Below are 14,960 nucleotides of genomic sequence, written 5' to 3' on the forward strand. Positions count from 1 at the left end.
AAGCCACAAAAGTTTGAAAGGGGCGTAAATATGACTACACCTTAATAAAATAGTAAAATTAGAGCAATGTAGCATTTCCCTTTCAATTTGTTAACTTTGACATTAAAAAAAAAGATTTACATGTGTTTATTACTTCATAGTTAATCAACAATGAGCGTATATTTTCCCTTTTTCGGTTCAAGGAATGCTAACACCCCTTTTTGTTTAATCGACTAGCCCCACCTGTTTACGCCGTGCATAATAGAGCGAGCCACAATACAATTACATACAATATAGTCGCCATATTGAAAAGGCCCAAACCGAATGTCTGAAGAGGAGGCAAGAAAAAGCCTGCAATTTCAGCAAAAACCTCGAAATATAACTCCAGAAATGGAAACTTTAAGTTGTCCGAAGATGAGTATACGTGTCTACCAACGAAAGTGATTTTTCTTTGACCGGGGGATGATTCAAACCCGCGACTTGGAATGAAGTCTGGATGGTTTTCTGTCGCTCGGAGGTCTGGCGGGACACCTTGGGCTTGGCGGAGCAGTATGGCAACGCCCGAGTCGAAACGGCGAAATGTCGCCATGAACGGCGCAAGAGCTGACCATCGTTGGGCCTGGAGATACAGAAGTGCTGTTGGTGGCTTGCAAATAGTGGTGATTTTTTGCCTGTTGTCTCCTGCCTCTTCCGCACCGACTGCAACAATTGGTGAGCAAAATAAATTTGCAAACTAAATATTATGTTTTTACATTACTGTCCATTAAAAATGTTAAATATACAAAAATGCCTAACAATGCATGTTATTGTTAGTGTTACATTTGCTTGTTTATGTAAAGTTTAGTAGAAGTAAAGTAAAATTTTCTGTAATTTAAAAAAAGAGAAGAATACAGTATCCTTACGCCACTCAAATTTTAACATTGTCAAAATGTCACGCAAACATCGATGGAAAAACAATTTCTGCGAGTTAATTTACACAACTTGATATTTTTGTGCGTGTATTCATAATTTTCATGTATTTATTACAAGGTTTTAACACTCGTACTTGTATTGGTAGCAATACAGCTTTGCATGTTTCTGAAGTTTCTGCCGTTGGTGCATACACGTGCTTGCCACATGTACAGCGTAGCTTGAGGAAATCAATTTCGGGGCTATTTTTTTCAATTTATATTTACCATGGACATGATGGAAGAAAGTCATAGTCAGGAAAATTGAGTTCTGTTTCTATAGACCTGTGTTTAGTTACCCTGTAATTTTCAGACAAAATGTTCAGTGAGTTTGTCTAAAAAAGATTGCAGTTATTTTCTCTAGGTCAAAAGTCATGTGCACTTGACCATTCGATTTTTCCTGGTTATTAACCAAAGTATCTTCCATGGTGAATATCAAGTGAAAAAAGTCCCAATTTCCTCAAAATCAACTTTTTTCCCACAATAGTGTATGACCGCTGTGTGGCTCACAATACGGAGGAAGTTCAGTATCTGAGCCGCATTATTGGGCCTTTTTACATAAGTTACAGCACTACATGTTTTCTAAATTTTCCGCTGCCAGTACATTCATATTGATGCTGGTACACATTGCAGTCAACAAAAGCTGATACCACACGATATAGACTGTTGACCATTTTCTCTTCAAGGCTAATTTTATGCATTTTGTGGCTTGCACGACGTACATTCTCCATTTTTCTTGGGTAATATTGTCAGCGTTAACAGCGTTAAATATTTCCTTCTTTAACCCTAACTCCCTATGCACTTTTGTTAAGATGCAACCTCAATCCTGCAAAATCCTCCAACTGCCTCCATGTAAAAAATGCATACAGCCTCAATCCTGCAAAATGCTCCGTTATTTCTTGAATGTGGTCCTTGGAGGGGTGGCCACAGCCCCCCAATCCTGCAAAATCCTCCAGCTATCACTGCCTATGTTGAGGCAGAGCCAGTGACATCTATGAGCAATGCGAAGGATTTCAAGTATAATCTACAAATGTACATGTGGGCCTGAATTATGCACAGCTGAGCATAAACAACACAAGGCCCGGCCCAATGACCTTGGCACAGTGCATCTTCCAAAATCAGCTACACATGTTTGCCATACAAAGCCTCAATCCTGAAAAACCCTCAATTTTGCAAAGAGGATTTTGGAAGGTTGGAGTTCCCTATTTTGAAATTGCAAGCAGATAGAAGCAAATGTTTTTAGCCCAATGTAAATATTGAAGGAGTGTGTGTAGGTTGAACATTCTCACCTTCCATGTTATGGGCAGTCATATGAATTTGAGACGAAAAGCATTTGAAAGTTGGAAAATATGTTAAAAATTTTCATGAAACCAATAAACTGTACACTTTAAAAAAATGTATAATTTTAAAAAGAGATCAATAGGCCTACCTTTTCCCACATTAATTAACCATAACCTCCCCAATTCCATCAAAATCCATCCCCACATTTTGGTGGATTTTGGGGGAATAGGTCCTGCAGGCCTGGTTTGACTAAATATTGATGGAGTAAGATGGACTTGGGCCTGGAGGCCTAAAGCAAAACATGCATTGGAAAAAGTGTGATTAGGTAATGGATTTTGGCGGACTTGGTCTAGTACTTAGTAAAAAACAGGGGAAGAATGCCATACATGGACATCACTAATTCTTTTTTCCTGCAGTGACCTATCAGCCATCAGAAAGTGATAACATGCCCTAAAAAAGTCAAATTTAGCAGGAAAAAATTAATGAAGCATTTGCTGAGAAAACACTTAGACTTTTTCAGACCAGTCTCACAGGGTTTGTGCACAGAGTGACAAGTGATGTCCAGGTATGGAACTCTTTCCAAAAACAGTAGGGAGTAAGGGTTAAGGTGCAGCCTGTGATACTCTAACTTCAGAAGTTAGATCGTGTACATGTATGTATATCATGATACCTATCATGCAGTAAAGTGATCGAACGTTTCCATTTGTTTATTAATTTATTAAGTGTTCACATGCTATGGTGCATGTTGGACGGGTTTTAGTTTTCTAAAGTATGCAACTCTATATGACAACTGCCTATTTCTTGTCACCTTTGATATAAAAATGTTCATGTTTTTGTTCATAGTAACAAGATGTGCCGTCCACAAATTAAGAATGCTGGTACCTTCCGTTTTTGAGTAGATGGGCCTATAAATTGACTTAATTCATAACCAATATCGTGATGAATGTTTATGAGTGCAATGGGAGGACAGTCCTTCTGATTTGAGGCGTGCAATCGCACCCCCACGCCATCGCACACCTAAAAGCTTCCCGAGAAGTGTGAATAATTGCACGCCTGAATTTCCTTGGACCACAGAATCACACACTAGATAATCACACGCACATGCAATTTTCAAATCAGAAGGACTGGGAGGAATACAATGTATTTTCATGAGGTGCAAGATTGACTTTTCCATTCAACCTTTCACCGAATGAAAATATTCCATCTATTGCACAAATTAAATAACACCTAAATAGATCCTTGTCATTTGATATTTTATGAAAAAAAATACTTAGGCTTAGGCCAAAAAAAGTAGGTCGGCCTCTGGTCAGCGCGCGCGTCGATTTTAATCATGCGCGTCTATCTTTTTTTTCCAAAATGTTCCGCGGTAGCTCCAACAGCGCCCTCTATTTCCGCACCTCAATTTTTTTTTACCAAAGAGCACCAAGGAATGGGAAATTGCACCAAGGCAAATGATCGAAAGCACCAAGGCAAATTATGGAGGACACCAATGTACATGAGGACACCAAAAAAGCAAAATTGTACCCTACCTTGTCTGTACAATCCAAGCTTGAAGTGGCCGCATCAGTTCCGGAACTTTGGTCTAACCAGAAACCAAATATTTTTTTTTGGCCTTACCTTCAATTTTACTTCATTTCCATGGCCATCCACAATATACAATATATCCAACAGGTAGTAAAAGTTCCAATCCAAACAGTAGTAAACACAACAAGTTGAAGTTCAAGTCCAAAAGTGTTCAAAAACAGTCTTTAACTGGTCCAATAGTTTAAATGATTTCCGAACATTGTCAGGGTTCGTGTCAAAGGTTGCGATTGATGCAGTGTCAGTACGGTCGGTCATGTATGGTCAATGCATAATGTGCATGCAATGGAGCGAAACGAATGGAACCAAAATGCATGGTAAATGGAACCATGCAAATCGTTAAATTTATGATGTAAATTTTACAATTGAATATTTGTCAATGAAATGGGCAATTGATTTATTGTCATGTGACTAAATTCCACCAATCAAATGACAAGGTTCTGTCTGGGTAGTATATTAAATATGTTATTATGATGCCGGATTGTAGTCTCATACTTGTATTGTGATGAACAAAACACTGATGACTTGTTACACCCCTGGCACAAAGCAGTGATCCAACTTGTTTTTAGATTTTTTAAACAAGTTTTCAATTTTCCCTTGCAGTGCCTTCTTCATCTGCTGCCCCTGATAACCTAACAACCCCAGCAATAACAGATCTAACTCAGCAGCACACATCAGAAGTCAAGCAAATTTCAGGTAGGAATTAAAAAAAAACTTTAAAATTGTGTGAAAATGTTGTCCTGTTTAATTGTTGCAAATTTGGAAATGGACAGAAGCAAGTATGAGCTTGATTGAATTAGTAAGACATTGAATTGAAAATCATGTTTAATATTGTAAAGTTTTATTATCGTTTTTTTTTTATTGTCCCATTTATGTTTCTTGTACAGAAAACCCAAGGCAACCAGGGAATGTTCAAGTACCACTTGAAATAACTCGACAACCCATCGGTAAATCTGTCAGTTTCAGAACAAAATCAATTTAAAAGCTTATACAGTGTATTGAACTATAATAACAATTCTACAGTAAAAATAATGGAAGCAAACTATGATGAGCTGATTACTCTTAAATTATCTACTGAAAACGTGCCCTGCTTTTCTCTTTCTGTAGCCTATTGCCATAGTGTCAGCTACATGGTGGCAGACTATCTGAGGTTATACATGTACTGCTAATTTCATAAGTTCTCTTTCTTTTCTCATCTATGTCTCTAGAGCCCCCGTCAATCCAGCGAGGCCCAGAGAACAAGACCGTTGCCGTTGGTGGTCGAGTCACATTCCGCTGCCAGCCTGTGGGTCAGGGGTTAGAGGTCACCTGGGTCAAGGATGGACACGACATTCCGCGCAACAGTTCCCAGTATATTATTAAGAGTAATTTCAACCTCAGGATCCCCAGTATCAGTACTTCTGATGGTGGTGTTTATCAGTGCCGAGCATTGAATGCTGGCGGGGAGGTGTATTCATCGCCAGCTTTCCTTGATGTCCAAAGTAAGAGTTAGTGTTTTACTCAGGGGTGTGAAACTTCAGCTTTAAAGCTGATTTCAGCTTTTTATGCCCCGCGGCGAAGCCGAAGGGGCATACTGTTTCCGCCTTGTCCTTCCGTGGGTGGGTGGGTGTGTGGGTGGGTGTGTGGGTGAGTTTGTCTTACATACGCAGTGTGGACTTCCGAACAAAAGACGTCCACATAATGTAGGTAGCACCGACGTTGTGTGGACTTACCCCACGTCCACACAGTGTTTCCCCATTTCTGGAAAACAGGTTTAGAGGCATTTTTGGGTTAGGTTTATCTGTAGCAGAATGAAGAGAAACACTAAAGGGAATCATAGAAAAAAAATTAGGTTGAAAGAGTTTTCACAGTTTGAGAAAAATGAGTTTTTTCACTGGTTTTTCTTAACTACACGAAAGCAATGGAAAGTCCACAATAGTCATGTGAAACAAGTATGGGTGGGTGGGTGGGTGTGTGTGTGTGTCCGGACAAATCTTGTCAGCGCGATAACTTGAGAAATACTTAACATATGAACTTCAAATTTGGTTTGTGGATTGTTCTTGGTAATCCTAAGAAGCCTTTTGCATTTGGGGCCAAAAGGCCAAAGGTCAAGTTCACAGTGGCTAAAACAATAGAAATCTTGTCAGCGCGATAACTGGAGAAATACTTAACATATGAACTTCAAATTTGGTTTGTGGATTGTTCTTGGTAATCCTAAGAAGCCTTTTGCATTTGGGGCCAAAAGGCCAAAGGTCAAGTTCACAGTGGCTAAAACAATAGAAATCTTGTCAGCGCGATAACTGGAGAAATACTTAACATATGAACTTCAAATTTGGTTTGTGGATTGTTCTTGGTAATCCTAAGAAGCCTTTTGCATTTGGGGCCAAAAGGCCAAAGGTCAAGTTCACAGTGGCTAAAACAATAGAAATCTTGTTAGCGCGATAACTTGAGAAATACTTTACATGTGAACTTCAAATTTAGTTTGTGGATTGTTTTTGGCAATCCTAAGAAGCCTTTTGCATTTGGGGCCAAAAGGCCTAAGGTCAAGTTCACAGTGGCTAAAACAATAGAAATCTTGTCAGCGCGATAACTTGAGAAATACTTAACATATGAACTTCAAATTTGGTTTGTGGATTGTTCTTGGTAATCCTAAGAAGCCTATTGAATTTGGGGCCAAAAGGTCAAGGGTCAAGTTCACAGTGGCTAAAACAATAGAAATCATGTATTTATTCTGAGATTATAGGGATTAGGGATTAATTCATATAAAACCTACAGAAGACACTAATGCTGTCAATGAATGTTCCATGTGACCAAGGTACATGTAAGTTGATTTTAAAAGAGTGGTGTTATGTCATGGGAACTGTCACCGTTGCGGGGCATTTGTGTTTGTAAACACACCTGACTTGTTTTGTTTTGGATTTCAGCTTTTTTTCCCCTCACTTGCTGTGTACAAAAGTATAGGAGATTTCCAAAGTTCAGCTTTTTTACACCTTTTTCAGCTGTTTTCAGCTATTTTTATCAGTGGTCACTCACACCCCTGTTTACTACAAAAGGGTTAAAGCTATGAAACCCTAACCACCCCAACTCCATCAAAATCCATCCCCCCATTTCGGTGGATTTTGGGGGACTTGGTCCAGAAGGCCTGGCGTGATTAAATATTGATGGAGTATGGTGGACTTGGCCCTAATGGCCTAAAACAGTGCTAGGGGTATCCGAATGATTTTGCCTAGCTTGCTGTACTGCTATTGTGATAAAAGCCATGTGGCACGAATGTCAACCAGTGCGTCAGTGGTTGATTCCATTTTATCATGTACAGTTTTGTATTAGACGCACAGTGATTGATGGATTTTGATTGAATTGGTCCAGTTCCTAGTAAAAGACGCTAGGGAGTTACCGGTAGGGTTAAAGGGAATATACAACAATTGCAAACATCGAAAAAATAAAACTACCAAGTTTATGTGAAATACCTTACTAGGATGTTGGTAAATGACAGTCTAAAGCATCCTGTAAAATTATGGCACCTGGTGTGTAGTCATTTTCAAGAAAATTATATTTTTGTATACATTTCCAACGGTGGTTGGCCGACCACCGTTGGAAAAACCTAACTATTTTTGAACTGCTGCTCCAAATTTACCATTTTTTCAGTCCAAATTTTGTTTGCTATTGGTTACATGTTCATGAACGGGTGCAGGCCAACTAGACTGGTTCCCTTACCTTACAATTTTCCGGCATCTATAAATTGATAAATTTTTATCTTTTGTGGAGTCAGGGAACCAGACTACTTGAACATTTGTGTTTTTCTTGGTTTTTCCAGCATTTTCGAGTACAAAATGTCAGTGTAACAATATTTGATCTATTATACTAACCCCTCAAATAGTTCGTTTCCGAAAATTATAGCAAAAGCCAATGATGTACATGCCCTTTAAGAGGAAGTAAATTGAACATTATCATATCATATCATCAATCAAACTCACCCTGTAAATCTTTTCCATTGGTTCCCAGTTCCAGCACAGATCCCTGGTGAGCAGCAGACCATTGATGTGTCTTATGGCGCCGCAGTCAACCTTACATGTGCAGCAACTGGAAATCCTAAGCCAACATTTAGCTGGACCAAGAACACAGATTTTGTGAGTATCATTCCCACCTGACTGGTCTGTGCATCCATTTTTTTTATATTGGTTACATAGTTTTAGCCCAAGAGGATCACTGTTTTTTTCTGTCGCTTGTGCAGAATTGGATACTAACTAGCCATTGAGTATTTGTGATGCGATCAATCTAATGAGTCATTTGTCGACCTTGGTCAAAAAATTTTTTTGAACAGTTTCGAAAAGAGCACAATCTCAGCATTACTGCTGTGAAAACCGCATGCTGGTACCATCTTTAGTTCAGAACTTATGGAAGTCGGAACACCAAGAGATGTGATGAATTGATGTGATGAAGTGACCCTATTTTGGCCTGAATCTTGAAATGAAAGTTCCCGACAAATGACTCATTTAGCTTGACCGCATCACATTTATTTAAGAGGGGCACTTCCAGCATTATGAAAGGAAGTGTTTTTGTCTGTGACAGCCAATTAACCAATACATGGATATCCAATTAACCCAACCCAAGCCTTTTTGCTAAGATGTATCCCCAGTCTTGCAAAATTCCCCAAGTGCATGCCTCCATGTAATAATTGGATACGGACTTAATCTGCCAACATCATCTGTTCTTTCTTGAATTTGCTCCTTTTGAGGGGTAACCACTGCCTCAATCCTTCAAAATTCTCCAACAGTCACTGTTAATACATTGAGGCAGTGCCAGTATTATCTGGTAACCACTGCCTCAATCCTTCAAAATTCTCCAACAGTCACTGTTAATACATTGAGGCAGTGCTGATGATTTCAAGTATAATCTAGGCCTAAATTTATGCATGGCTAAGCATAAACAACACAAGGTTTGGCCTGAGATCTTGACACAATGCATCCTCCAAAAAAACCCCACTCATTTCTGCCATACTGCCTCAATCCTTCGAAATCCGCCATTATGCAAAGAGGATTTTGGAAGGTTAGAGCTAATGATTTAAAGAAATGTTTCCAACCTTATTACTCACTGAGCTCCTCAAAGCTCTGTTCCAGACTTGACGTAACGCAGGAATTGCTCGGAGGTTTGACATTCAAGCTTGTATTTATACACATGCAGCAATCTAGAATTGCCAAAGGCTGTTCCATAGTTGGCAATGATATTGGGCTGATTCAAAATGACAGCTTGTAATATGTCCTAAGTTGTGTTATTTCCGTTGTCCTGTATAGGTGAAAAATGAAGAGACTCACCCTCCCACTTACTGGGTCAAGCAGTATCTGACCTTCAACGCATCAAAGTCTCTCAATTATACCTGCTTAGCAAGAAACAAAGTCTTACAGCAGGATGGCAGGGAGAAGGATTATGTGTCCACAATGCATTATAATGTCAGAGTCCATGGAATTCCAAGGTGAGTAACAAGTTATCAATTCCAGCTTTAATTCAGTGTATTATTTCCCTTGTATAGCTTTAATTCAGCATAATATTATCCATGTATTGCATGCAAGTTTATGGTATATCTGTCAGTTTTGAATACGAGGCATTTTCCCACTGAGATGTGCTTGGGCAGAAGGAAGGATTACCAATATGATGATGATGATGATGATAAAGCTGCTTGCAGGAGTTTTTTTAGTCGTTTAACCCTAACCCCTTGAGCTCTTTTACTAGAAAGTATCATGAATCTGTCAAAATCCACCAATTTGGTCATGCAAGAAAACTTTGGTGTCCTGAGTCCATCAGAATCCACCAGTGAGTCCATCAAAATCCACCAGTGTAGTACATGTACCTCGTACACACCAAACATATAGCCAAGAAGTTAAAGTGTTGAGATCCTGAATCCATCAAAGTCCCTCAACTGCTCAATATGGAAGTACCCTGAATCCATCAAAATCCTGCAGTTCCGCTAGGATTACTGTCCTGAATCCATCAAAATCCCCAAGTTTTTCAATATGGAGGTATCCTGAATCTGCCGAAATCCGCCAAAACAGGGGTGTGGACTTAGATGGATTCAGGTACGTCAGGGTTAATATTACAACAAGCACGATAAGCCTAATTATGGAACAGACACAAAGTGGACTGAAAATGCGCTTAAACGGTTCACCAGTAAATAGCCTATCCAATGTAGACCATTGGACAGGGGTAACAGCATTGTGAAGGGCTTTGCTAATCAATGAAGGTGTTACATCAACCCCAATAAGTCACTGTCTGTAAACATTTGCAGTTTCTGTGCCAGCTATGGAGGCAACATCTGCAAGAATTACTTGTCGGGTCGCAGTGTCTTTGTGGATGCCAATTTTTACGACCCGCACAATCGCATGGAGCCAGTGTTAAAGAGACTGACTGACCACGTGGACAGCATCGTCATGGATAGCACCTGCAGGGAGGCTTTCAAGTCACTGGTTTGTCACAGCATGCTGCCTGACTGCAAAAACTCCAGGCTTCAACCACTCTGCAGGTAAATTATGATCTGATGACAGCTTTCGGCTATCAGTTACCTTTGTTTTTTGTTAATCACCTGTCAGTGTGGTCAGTTTGGAACCTAAGCTGATTACATGTGTAGTCTTAAGTATTGCATCTCCATTTGTATCAGTGTTGTAGTACGCATACCCGTACACATTTTTTTGTACTCGCACTCGAACTCATGAGAATGTACTCGTATTTATACTCATCCTCGCAAAAACAAAATTACTTGTACTCATACACTCGTACTCGTACTCATGGAAATGTTCAGCCATTGAAATTTTATATTTCTGTAAGAGTTACATGCAGGGAAAGAACTAATATTCAACTGTTCGGGAGGCTTTTGCATGTTTGTCTAATGCCTAGTTTGACAGCAAAAAGCCCTTTAGAACATGTGTTACCCATTGAAATGTGTGCGTACTCCTGGAAAGCTCTCATAATCATACTCGTGGAATGTACTCATACTCATACTTGTGGGAAAAAACGCTTGCACTTGTTCTTTTACTCGTACTTACAGCAAGTTACTCGTAATTGTACTCTATTCATAGCAAAGTACATGTATTCCTATTCATTCTCATAGAAATGTACTTGACTACAACCTGCCATGTGGAGGATATTGAAAGGTTATTGAAAGATGAATTCAGAGAGTTAATATCTACCTGAATTGTTATTACTCTTTGTCAGGGAGGACTGTCTGACAGTGCGCAGTGATCTCTGCTATCGGGACTGGAGGAACTTGAAGCTTCGCTTGAGCAGCGATGAGAGGATTAAGCAGAAGCTGGGGCCACTAGCGGGCTTATCACAATGCCAGGATCTCCCCAGCAAAGAAGCAGCCCCAGGGAGCTGTAGTGATGCTGGCCTGTTTGGTAAGTCCCGCAGTGCATACACTGACTGCACTGACATACATTGGTTGCCGTCTTTGTGGGAATGGATTACTTGTGGTCGTTGTAATGTCTGTGTGACTCGAATTTTCATTGTTTCAATATAAAACTAAGTTTAATACCATTGTTTTTTTAAAGAATGATAAACATGTCATTATGTTGTTTGTATCAGAACGACACAAGAGATCAGCCAAGTCGCCAGCTCTGGCCAATTGGGGGGGGGGGGGGCAGTACCAGCTAGGGGGCACCACAAGAAAAAAACACAATTGTAGATAATGTTTATGCTTATGGCTTTTGCCAAGGGGGAGGGGGAAGGGCAGTTGCTTGCCAGGGGAAGGCCTGGCCCCTCTAGGCCCCCCCCCCCCCCCCTTGGCGATGGGCCTGCTGGAGATTTCAATTTTGGTTCATGTCCACAGAATGTAGGTGGTTCTTTCAAAATAAAACTTGGCTCCCTTCTAAAGAGTTGCCAGTGTGTACCATTGTCTCCCAGTTATTATGAATTTTCTTCATATTTGATGAACCTTTTAGGGATGAACGTATGTTCAAACAATCTAAAATATTTCAATTTTGTTCCTTTATTCACAGAGATGCGAGACGATAAGAGAACATGTGAGTACCTTAGCTGTTGTCAATTCAAGCTTTCTCTTTCCCATAGAAATAATAATGACGTGTATTATTTTTCCACCTCTATAAATACTTCTTCAGTTCCCAATTCTAAAGTGTTACCAGATCGTAGTTAATGAATGAGGAGCCCTCGTAATGGGCAACCAATATCCAGAGCAATATGTAAACCCTGTAAAACACTGCAGGTCAGTTTCAAGTGAAGGGATATGAAATGTTAAAGTAAGGGTGTCACACAAATAGTCACTGGACGAAAGACAGCTTTTTGGAGAGCACTGAAAAATGACCATCTGCCTGCTTACCCTGAGCTTAACAACAATTATGTAGGGATTTGAAAGGTTATCCATACTCCACAGAAAATTACCTCAAAGGAATTTGAAGTGTTGTGCTATTTCAATTGGAAATAGTGGTTTGGCAAAACTTGAAGGGTTGTGAAGTTCAGAAGACTAGGAGGGTTATTGAGAACTTTTTCACTTTATCTTTCAGGGGATTGTGTTGACAATAGTAACGATGGCATGTACTACCAGGGTAACATCAGTGTGACCAAAACAGGATTGACTTGTCAGCAATGGGCAACAAGTGTAAGTTACATTGTTAAGAATTGTTTCTCTAAAGGCCTATCTAACTGTACATGACTAAGCTTTTCAGGAATTCATATACATGCATCACGTTCATCAAGGGTTTTCAATTAATTAATTGGAGTTGCAGACCAGTCCATCATTAGTCAAATTGCAAGTCAGTCACAAGTAAGGTCGCAACTAATATGTGTGTCACTGATCATTTGAATAACCTGTGACTTGAATTGAGACTGCATGACTTGTTTCAAGTTTGAAGTTGAAGTTTGTTTCGTACTGTACCGGTAACTTAGAAAGCACTCAGAGAGTTCAAACGTCTGCCAAGGCTGAACAATTCCCTGCCATATTGTCAGTACAACTTGTGTTGGTGGCACAAATCCACAAAATCTGCCCCTGATGGTTTGGGTCAACCTTTGGCGTACAAACACCTTAATCATTTTTTCCCCTGATTGTATGTTTAGTACCCACAGAGCCGGCGTATGTTTGCATCAGTATATCCCCAGCTGGTGAACAGCAGCAACTACTGCCGTAACCCAGGCGGGCGGTACAGTGAACCAGGCTGCTTTCCCAATGGCGGTGAAACAGAGTGGCAATCCTGCAAAATTCCAAGCTGTGGTGAGTTGAAAAAATTTTATAGTTCGTAAAATCAAGTCAGGAAAATCTTGTTCAGTGCAGTTGTGCATCAGAAAGATGCTGTCATGTTTGTTGGTCCCAAACGTTCCAGGAAGTCATGCATTGTTGGTTTGTTGTTTTATTCTGCATCTTGAAAGCAGTTATAACCTAACTAAATGTTGGGCTGCAACGGTAGAAATACACTCATGTTATTTGTCATATCTCATTATATAACTTGGCAAGGTTGCAAAAAAAACTGTGAAGACGTAAGTCTTTTAAAAATTAAATATTGCTTATTTCCTATTCCAACTAATGTCTGTTATTTCCTGTTCCAACTAATGTCTCTTATTTTGCTCAATTTTCCAGATGTAACGACAGAAGCGAGTCCAACTACAGCACCACAACAGTCATCCACAACCGCCACTGCGGAGGAGAAGCATGCCATAACTGACACACCCTATGTGCATCCCGTACCAATGGAACCAAACAGCAACAGAGACATATATTTGATATGTGGTGGCGCTTTTGTTGGTGTATGTTTTGTTTGCATCATAGTCGGCACCGTCCTGTTCTGTCGTTTCAAGTTTAACCGCTACTCCCGCTATAAGTTCCCAGGCGATTTGGATGTCAGCAAATTGCCCGAGAACCCCATGTATGGGAAAGACTTCAACAAAAGCTTCAACCCACACTTGAGGCACTTGGAATATCCTCGCAACAACATCATATATATTGTAGATATTGGCGAGGGGGCATTTGGACGCGTGTTTAAGGCGATTGCACCAAAATTGCGCCCGGAGGAAGCATCCACCACCGTCGCAGTCAAAATGTTGAAAACAAATGCTGATAGAGATGTCCAGGAGTACTTCAATCGTGAGGCAGAAATTATCGCCAGATTTGATAACCCGAACGTGATCAAACTGTTGGGGGTGTGCTTTGTTGGCAAACCACTGTGCATACTACTTGAGTACATGGGCCAAGGGGACCTTCAGGAATTCCTACATTACCACAACCCTGACCAATCCCAACAGGGTGGGCCAGGGGGTGCCTTGCGGATTAATAGCCGCACCCAACTTAATTTAGCATACCAGGTGGCCTGTGGTATGGTCTATCTGACCGAGAAGCGGTTTGTGCATAGGGACATTGCAACTAGAAACTGCCTGGTTGGCAACAACAATGAGGTCAAGATTTCCGACTTTGGCCTCGCTCGCTACCTTGGCTCCAGCGACCACTTCCTGGGCCACAAGGATGAGACCATACCCATACGCTGGACCTCACCTGAGGCCCTGTGGCACTACAAGTTCACAACCTACTCAGATGTCTGGTCCTTTGGGGTGCTGTTATGGGAGATATTCAGCTTTGCTCGGCAGCCTTACGAGAGCATGACTCATGAGGAAGTCTTCCTGCAGACCTACAAAGGGCACACGTTGGAGTGCCCTGACAACACACCCCACTGTGTCTATGAACTGATTCAGATGTGCTGCAGTCAGGATCTGAATGCCAGGCCGTCTTTCTATACTTTGCGAGACACACTGAACTCCATGCAGGACAGTGAGTTGGTCTGTTGATCTTTTTGCTAGCAGGCTGGGTGCATCTGTCAATTCTCAATGGACCCAGTACTTTGAAGTTGACCTTTAAAGCTATAGTCCATCATTTGCAGCCATCCGAAAAGTAACTGGCGTAATTATTGTTGAAAAACAAACTTGGTTGAAAGATAGTAAGGGAACTAAACTCCCTGTGAAATTATTCCTTCTGGGAAGCTGTCATTTTGAAGTAATCAACGAAAGAAGGCATTTCCAACGGTGATTCTTAAGAAGCACCATAGAAAAAATTTAAATTAGTAGTTCGTTTTGTTATTCAGCGCAGCGCGCGCAAGCATTGGAACGACGCACACGCGCGCGCGGTTGTTATAATTCGTCGGATCAGTGCGCTACGTCGCGTATAGCTGCAATTCAAAACAATTCAAAACATGATTCAGTAACTTTAGA

General features: G+C 40.6%; 1 protein-coding gene across 1 annotated transcript; it reads left to right on the forward strand.

Moving 5' to 3' along the window:
• The first annotated feature begins 217 nt into the window (after window positions 1-217).
• LOC119742787 (muscle, skeletal receptor tyrosine protein kinase-like) lies at window positions 218-14,664 on the forward strand. The gene is made up of 12 exons (XM_038218959.1): window positions 218-690; window positions 4,392-4,484; window positions 4,676-4,735; window positions 4,997-5,269; window positions 7,770-7,894; window positions 9,059-9,237; window positions 10,048-10,281; window positions 10,971-11,152; window positions 11,753-11,776; window positions 12,275-12,369; window positions 12,825-12,978; window positions 13,342-14,664. Exons 1-12 carry the CDS (start codon window positions 465-467, stop codon window positions 14,538-14,540), a joined length of 2,844 nt encoding a protein of 947 aa, XP_038074887.1. The 5' UTR covers window positions 218-464; the 3' UTR covers window positions 14,541-14,664.
• The last annotated feature ends 296 nt before the right edge of the window (window positions 14,665-14,960 follow it).

The sequence above is a fragment of the Patiria miniata genome, unplaced genomic scaffold, assembly GCF_015706575.1.
Source record: "Patiria miniata isolate m_02_andy unplaced genomic scaffold, ASM1570657v1 HiC_scaffold_6, whole genome shotgun sequence".
NCBI lineage: Eukaryota > Metazoa > Echinodermata > Asteroidea > Valvatida > Asterinidae > Patiria > Patiria miniata.

Excerpts from the sequence above, each read along its gene's own strand:
- LOC119742787 (XM_038218959.1), top strand. The coding sequence starts at position 465 with ATGAAGTCTGGATGGTTTTCTGTCGCTCGGAGGTCTGGCGGGACACCT. Across the intron at positions 4,736-4,996 it reads AATAACTCGACAACCCATCG|AGCCCCCGTCAATCCAGCGA; the intron begins GTAAATCTGTCA and ends CTATGTCTCTAG. Across the intron at positions 12,979-13,341 it reads CTGCAAAATTCCAAGCTGTG|ATGTAACGACAGAAGCGAGT; the intron begins GTGAGTTGAAAA and ends TCAATTTTCCAG.